Source organism: Monoraphidium neglectum (assembly GCF_000611645.1).
Source record: "Monoraphidium neglectum strain SAG 48.87 unplaced genomic scaffold scaffold00606, whole genome shotgun sequence".
NCBI classification, from domain to species: domain Eukaryota; kingdom Viridiplantae; phylum Chlorophyta; class Chlorophyceae; order Sphaeropleales; family Selenastraceae; genus Monoraphidium; species Monoraphidium neglectum.
Window position 1 is genome coordinate 1 of NW_014013022.1, and position 7,842 is coordinate 7,842.

Genomic DNA, 7,842 nt, shown 5'->3' on the forward strand with positions numbered 1-7,842 from the left:
TCTCTCTTACAACCTTCCCCCCTTCCCCCTCCCAAAAAATATCAAGGTGGGCGCTGCGACGGAGGCTGAGCTTGAGGACCGCAAGCTGCGCATTGAGGACGCCAAGAACGCCACCTTTGCCGCCGTCGAGGAGGGCGTCGTGCCGGGCGGCGGCGCCGCGCTGCTGCACCTCTCGGAGCTCGTCCCCGCGTTCAGGGAGACCCTCGAGAACGAGGAGGAGCGCCTGGGGGCCGACATAGTCATGAAGGCGCTGCGCGCGCCCTGCCGCATCATCGCCGAGAACGCGGGCGTGGAGGGCGAGGTGGTCGTGCAGAGGCTGCTGGGCCAGCCCTTTGCCATGGGCTACAACGCGATGACCGACAGCGTGGAGGACCTGCTGGCGTCGGGCGTCATCGACCCCGCCAAGGTGACGCGCAACGGCCTGCAGAACAGCTGCTCCATCGCAGGCATCATGCTGACCACGCAGGCCGTCATGGTCGAGCGGACCAGGTCGGGGGCCGCGCCCGGCGGCATGGGCGCGGCCGGCATGCCCAGCGGGCTGTCCATCTAAGACGGCGGTTGGGACGGCGCCTCGGGCGGCCGCGCTGCGCCGGCCGCATTGGCCGGCAGCAGGGAGCGGTCAAGAGGCGTTCGCCGACCATGGGATGCCGATCAAACATATAAACGCGCAAGCACCGGCCGGCGCACCATCTACGGTATCTCTGTGCCCCCCACCGCCTTTCGCGTGCTCGCAACCAAGGCGCTGCCGCTGCCTGGCCTGCCGCCGGCAGCTTTGCAGGGCCGTGGCCCCTGGCTCTGCGCTGACCCAGGGCACGCGCTTCTCAGTCTAGGCAGGTGGCAAGCGCTCTCCCTTTCAATGACTCGCACAATTGTGTTGTGTATGCGGATTGTAACTCTCGCCTCATTATGTTACAGCTCAGCAGCTGTGTACCTGGGGTCGCAGCTGCCTGCCTGGCGCCCCAGGGGCAGAATGCAGCGGCAGGTCCGCTCAGATAGACAGACAAGCGTTTGACTCCGGGCATCTTCCGCACTTGAATGTGCAGCAGCGCTTACGATGCGACGTTTCAGCAGCAAGCCGCCAATACACCCGCGGCGACATTTTCTGTGTGTGCGCATCCGAAATGGGGCTAGGGCCATCCAGCTGACCATCAGAAATGGGGCTAGGGCCCTCGAGCTTACCAGTGCCGCAGCCTGCTGCAGCGCCAACAGCGTCGCAGACAGCAGCTGCGGGGCTCGACAGCTCTGGCGCCAGATCCTGGCCAGCGGCGCACACGCAGACTATGCTGCACTTGCACGGGGTTGGCATGGTGCCACTGCACTCCTTTGCGTTTGGACAGAGCCGAGACGCTCTCCACTGCCGGGTTTTGCTGCCAAAACAGAAGGCAACACTTCTCACTCTCTCTACTCAGATGCCGGCACCTAACGCTTGACCGCCCTTTTCGCCCACATGCGCGGCCACCACCTGTGCATTTGGCTGCCTGCTGGTGGGCACGTGCTGCGCCCCATCTAGGGGTGTGCCTCCTTGCCGGCCCTCAGCTCCTTGCACGCCGCCCTGTGGCCCCCGCCTCGCCAGTGCTGCCGCTGACAGTCAGAGCCGCAGTAGCTGTTGGGTGTGTTGAGCGGTACGGAGGCAGTGGGTTGTCATGCACAGGGGGCAGGGTGTGTGGGAGGAGTGCATGTCCCAGGGAGGAGTTGCTAGGCCGCTGCAGGTAAGTGTGTCGTGCAAGGCCTCTGCGGCGCAGAGGGGCGCCGGGGCCTGCAATCATGATGAAAAGCAAGACAGGATCCATGATCCATGCATGCATGCCACCCTTGACACCCAGCCTGCGCGCCGCCAACCCCTCGCCGTGTCCACCCGCTCACCTGACAGCAAAGCACCCCGAGCACGTGGTGAGGGCCCGCCCCTCCTTGGTGCGCGCGGCCCCACACTGCGCACACACCGCCCTTGCCCCCGCCTGTGCCACATTCTTTGCAGAGGACGCCTGCTGAAGCAGGCCACTTGCGCCGCCGTCGGAGCTGCACGTGGGGTCGCTGGAAACCGCGGCCAGCCCAACACGCTGCTCCGCTGCGGCTGGTTCTGCGCAGCCCCGGCCGCTTCCCGGCCGCTGGCTGATAGCGTCGCGCTCCGATGGCACCGCTGCTGCCTTCGCCCCTGCCACTGTCTTTGGCAGGACGCTACCTGCTGGGGTGGCGCCGCTTTCAACCCCCTGAGTCAGTATCCTCAGTGCAGCAGCTGCCGCCTGACGCGCCACGGTCTCCGACTCGTCATCAGCCCCGCTGCCACTGCCAGCCTTGATGCGCCAGCGCAGGGCCCTGGCCGCCGCCTCCCGCAGCTGAGTGCTGCCCGCCGCCGCGCCATCCCCGCCCCGGCCCCCTGCCCCATCCTTCGCGCCCGCGGCACCCGCCTTTGTGCGCTTGCCGCGTGCGAGCGCGGCGAGCAGCAGGCAGGCGCGGGAGGGCGGCGGCAGCCTGTCATCCCCTGTTCCGGACGCGCCGGCGAGGATGCTTGCTGCCTTCGCCAAAATCTGCAGGTCAGCCATCACACCACCTCCGCCGCCTGCTGCGCAGCCCCCGCCGCCGCCGCCGCCGCGTTCCCGGTCGGCCGCCATCGTCGCGCGGCGCGCCAGGGCCGGGAGGAGCTGCGGCTGCTGAGCTGCCAGGGCGGCGAGCAGCTGCGGCGGCAGCTGCGGACGGCCGTTGACGAAGCGCTCGAGGCAGTCCAGGGCCCCTGACACAAGGGTGGGGTTGTCTGTGGATTCGTGTTGCTGCCTCGGGGCCATCCTTGAGGGCGGCGACGATCCGGAAGCGACACCATCGGCCCCTGATCCCGCGCGCGCCGATGCTGCACCTCGCGACACAGCACCCATGGCCCCTGGTCCCGCACGCGCCACCCCTGGTTTCAACGAGGCAGCCGACGAGCTTGGATTCAGCCCCTGTTCAATTAGAGCGACCGCGTCAGCCAGGTCACCCAAAATTTCACTGGCGCTGAACCGCGCAGGCCTCGTCTTCCCATTTGCCGCCGATTTTGCGGCAGACAAGCACTTGAAAAGTTTTGCCTCTGCCAGACCCAGTGCTGGGTTGCCGGATGTCGCGCCAGCTGATGGACCCTCCAATGCTGATGCTGCTGACGGCTGATCCGGGCCGCGGATGACACGCGACAGAAGCTTGAGCGCAGGAGCCATCACCGCTGGCAGCTGCCCAGCTGATTCTGCTCCGTCCCTGCTGCCCACCCCGCCCTCGCAGCCGAGCACGGGCAGCCAGCCAGGCGAGAGCACGACGCATGCCGCCTGCACGGCTGTGGAAAAATCGGGCGGATTCCCCGGCAAGTTGCTTGTCTGGGCCGCGCTGGGCGGCGGCAGCTCTGCGCCTTCCCGCACAAGCTGTTCCAGGGCCGCCAGTCCGCCGAGCCCCACCACCTCCGCCGCGTGCCCGTTGGCCGCCGCCGTTGCGAGCAGGCAGCACGCCGGGCCGGCGACGCAGGGGCCACCGCGCCTCCGCACGGCCGCGACAAGCGTCGCAATGGCGCCCGGGCAGGCTGCCACGTCGACCCCCCAAGAAGCGGCCGTCATGAGCGTCCCAGCGACCTGCGCCGCGACGAACGCGCCGCTGCTCTGCGTCAGCATCAGGCAGCCGCGCAGAACGGCGTGGCGTGCTGGTGTCCCCACAGCGGGGTCGCGGCAGGGGCCGTTCCAGAGGGCGGTCAGCAAGGCTGCGGCCGCATCCTCCCTGCCGTCAAGCCGGCCTTTTCCTATGCCCCGGTCCACGCGGGCAGCGGCCAGCACATTGGCCATGAGGGCGGGGCCCGCTACGATCGAGGCCCCCGCCACATCGGGACTGGCCTGCACCAGCGCCGTGGCCGCCCACAGCGCGTTTGCCACCTGCCGCGCGCCGCCGCCGCGACCGCCGCCGGCGTCGCCGCCAGCCGCGGCGCGCGCACAGCAGGCGGCGCCGGCGGCGCGCAGGTGCGCATCAGGGGGCGGTGGGCCTATGAGCGCCGCACACACATGCTTGATGGCGCCCGAGCGCTTGCCCGCCAGGATGCGGAACAGGTCAAAGGTAGATTCCGCCAGAGCAGCTTCGCTCGTGTCAGCCATCAACGGCAGCAGCGCCGCCACGGCTCCAGGCGTCGATGCCACAGCCGCCTCGGCCGCGTCGATTGTCTCGGTCGCCTCGTCCAAAGCCCCGGGCTGACCGTGCGGCACGCAGGTGATGGAGAGCACTGTCGCAAGCGCGTCTGCGGCCGCAGCGGCGGTGGCCCGCAGCTGCGCGGCGCGCGGGGGCTTTGCTGGGAGGCGGCCGTGCAGCGCCCTGGCGCAGGCGGCCAGACGAGACGACAGGTGCCTTGGTTTGGGGTTTGGTTTGCGGCGATGGTTGGACAGGTGAGAAGGCAGCACGCAGCTGCGACAGCCAACAGCTCCCAAGCCATGCAGCGCAGGCTGTACCCAGCACCCAGTTTGGTCGCCCTCAACATGAACATCATGCATGCAAACCCACCCTGACACAACCACACCCAGTCGCAGCCGCTTTATCTTTTGCAAAAGGCGCGTTTTTTCTCAGCACGCAACACTCCCGATCCGTCGCCGCCGAGGCCACTCCCACGCACCTGATCAGTGGCAAGTCTGCGGCCATCCTCCAACAGTAATCTTTGCAGCCGCAGGCAAGGGCCTTCAGGGCGCATAGGGCGTCTGCCTCGGCCTGCAAGAGTGCACAGGAAGGGTAATGGGCGTTCGGGCTGGGGTCCACCTCATGTGCCGGTGCTCTCAATGCGATGTCGTCATCGCTGACGACCAGTGATAGGCACCGACTGATCTTGAGGGCCGGCATCACCACTTGTGCACAAACGCGTGTGTGACAGGAACTCACATGGGGGCAGGAGCGAGTGACCTGCAGGATGCTGGAGGTGCCGCCTGGTGCCGACAGCACCGCCTGGATGCACGCGTCGCGCTGCCAGCCGCTGGCGCTGCCGCCGCCGCTGGGCTCGCGATCGACGTTGGCGCTGCTGCTCCCGCCGCCATCGTCATTGTTCCCACACTCGCTCGCTATTTTCAAATTTAAAGCTGTCAGGCACCTGCTGAGGGCGATCAAGGCCCACCCCTGGCAAGGGCCGAGGCGCTGGGCTGCTGCACAAAGCAGAGCCAGATCATCCTGGTGCGTGCGGGAGCTGATCACGGATTCTACGTCAAACGCGTAGTTGATCCTGCACGCTTCAGCGTCCCCGCGTGACAGGGCTTCGAGCAGGGGTTGCCGGGGGCTTGAGGTTCCCATCGGATGCGCGCGCGTCGACAATGATCTCAAGCGGCGTCGAGTTCTGTTGTGAAGCGATGTGAAACCGATCACCGATCAGCAACGATTCGATGACCTCTATTTGACCCGATAGTGCAACGCGAGCCGATCAGGCGTGCAGTTATTGTCACCGCTCCGCCTGCTGTTGGGATGCGCACAGCAAGTTGCGCCCGGCGGGGTACGCACAGCTTTGACCAAGGTACACAGCGGTGTCCAGACACACGCATGCATGCAGCACAGGCAGGTGTCGGCTTCAGGGGTGAGCTCGTGCAGGTGATGCATCGCTGAAGGCACCCGGGTCCCGACCCAGCACATCGGAGCAGCGCTGGGCGGTTGCTGGTGGCATGCATCGCTGCTGGTGCGGCTGCGACGTTACATGCGTGCCAGCGCTGCAGTGCTTGTCTTCGGTTCCATGCTTGGGTTGATGCTTACAGGTGGAGGGCATGCGCGTCAAAGGAGGGGCCGGAGCAGAGCAAAGCGCCCCGCCGGGACGAGGAATAGGTCAAAAAGGTCTCCCAAGCGCTTGGCCGTAGCTGCCTCGATACCAGGGCAGCCACCCTAGACATGCTTGCAGCCGCGCTCTTGCCCTTGCTCGCGGCCACTCCTGGTCCTCGCAAGCAGGCGGCAGACACGCCGCGCCCGGGCCGCAATCCCCGTCGAGCGTCGCCCGGCCCCTCAGCACGGTGACGTCATCGCGCCGTCACGCGCCGTCGCGCGCGATGAGCTCCAGCATGGCCTCCACCGCGGGGTGCCCCCCCAGGTCCAGCCCCGGGTCCTCCACCTTGGCGGCCAACGCCGCGTCCACCGCGCGCCGCAGCCGCGCAAACAGCACCGCGCCGCGCGCCCGCAGCCGCAGGCGCGCCCAGCCGTCGAGCAGCACCTCGCCGGCGGCGTGCAGCACCTCGAGGCGCGCGGCGCAGAGCAGCAGGGCGTAGTGTCCGACCATGGAGACCTCGCGGACGAAGCGCTTGCTGGTCTGCACCATCTCGGTGAACAGCGCCCAGCCCGTCTGAGGGAGGGGGGAGTGTTGGGCGGAGGGATTGGAGAGAGAGGGTGGCAACGTTGCGGCGGAAGCACTGGGACTACTTTGCGTGCATGTACATGTGTGCATGCGTGTGTGTGTGTGTGTGTGTGTGCGCATGCCTGTGTGCGTGTGTGTGTGTGCGCATGCCTGTGTGCGTGTGTGTGCGCGCATGCATGCACAAGTACATGCTTAGGAAGCTGAACCCTAGCCAGCCGGCGTGAGTGACACACCTCAGAACCCCAAATCGCCGGCCTCGCTTGCAAGCGGAAATCAACCACCTGACGCCGGGCACACGAGCCAGCAGCAAGCACAAGCATTGACGCGCGAGGCCCCGCCGGGCCGCGCCCACCTTGTAGCCACCCGCCGCAAAGCACACGCTCGCCGGGTGCACGAACACGCGCCCCAGCTGCCTCTCAAACAGCTTGACCTCGCGCGCGTCGGCGTCCACCCTGAAGGCACCGCCCTCCACCTGGGCGTAGCGCTTGGGCTCCTCCACGCGCAGGATGGACGGGTAGAAGCCTGGTGGGCAGTGGTGGTGGTGGTGGGGGGTGTATGCGGTTGCGGTAAGATTCGAGGGAGATGGGCCAGGTGTGATACGCACCAGTATTTGACAATATGGTGTTGTGGAACAAAAACAACCACGGGGAGGGCTTGTTGAGCGGACTTTGTGATGGAGAGAATGCCTGAAACATGGCTCCTGAGATGGGAGGTGTCACCCGTAATCGGAGGCTGCTCTAGTCCCGCACCGACCCCCCGCCTCGCCCGCCGCGCCCCCAACCCCGCCCCACCCGCGCAGAGCGCCGCCTTGATCATCCGCGAGTTGCCCGAGAACTCGTCGGGGCCCCCTGTTGCCGCCGCCATAAACCCATACGCCTCCGCCACACCGCCGCCCGCCTTGCTGCCTGCGCCGCCGCCGCCCTTGCCGCCGCCCGCGGAGCGCATCTCGTGTACATACCACTCTGGCAGGAAGCCCAGCGACGCCAGGGTGCGGGCAAAGTCGGCGCGGCCGGCCGCGATGGCGTCCATCGCCTGGCAGGGTTTGAACGGGTGGTGGTGCGGGCAGCTTGCGACAGGCAGGTGACTGCCAGGCCGCCCGCGGCGCTGGCCTGCAGGCCCGCCCTCCTGGCCAACGCAAAACATGAATTGTTCGGGTCTGGCTGAGCACTATCAGGCTGCATATGCACATGCAGCCTGATGAAGGCCACACTGCACACTGCTGCCATTCAGGATACACAATCCTTAACCCCAAGCCCCAAACCCCGAGCCCTGATCCCACCCACCCCACCTGGTCGCTGAGGAAATTGCGCCCAGAGAACTCCGCCGCCGCCCGCCGCCCGCCCCCGCGCCGCGCCGCCTCCCACCCCGCAAACGCCGCCACCAGCGCCAGGTGGTCAGACCTGTAGTCATAGGCCGCCGGCGCCAGCGCGCGGCGCGCGGCCTCGGCCTCGGCCCGCTTGTCGTGGGGGGACACGAACACGGAGCGGCCGTGGGCGCGGGCGGCGGCGATGGTCAGCATGGGGCCGGCGCACCTGCGG

At 67.5% G+C, this 7,842-nt stretch overlaps 2 protein-coding genes across 2 annotated transcripts; one reads left to right on the top strand and one right to left on the bottom strand.

Moving 5' to 3' along the window:
• Positions 1-241: 241 nt before the first annotated feature.
• Positions 242-550, top strand: MNEG_4384 (hypothetical protein; the record flags this gene model as incomplete). The annotated part of the gene is made up of 1 exon (XM_014047134.1): positions 242-550. The coding sequence occupies one exon, from the start codon at positions 242-244 to the stop codon at positions 548-550; it is 309 nt and encodes a 102-aa protein (XP_013902588.1).
• Positions 551-5,983: 5,433 nt separating this feature from the next.
• MNEG_4385 (Putative DEAH-box ATP-dependent helicase) lies at positions 5,984-7,823 on the bottom strand (the record flags this gene model as incomplete). The annotated part of the gene is made up of 4 exons (XM_014047135.1): positions 5,984-6,292; positions 6,657-6,826; positions 7,096-7,336; positions 7,593-7,823. The coding sequence occupies 4 exons, from the start codon at positions 7,821-7,823 to the stop codon at positions 5,984-5,986; spliced, it is 951 nt and encodes a 316-aa protein (XP_013902589.1).
• Positions 7,824-7,842: the final 19 nt, after the last annotated feature.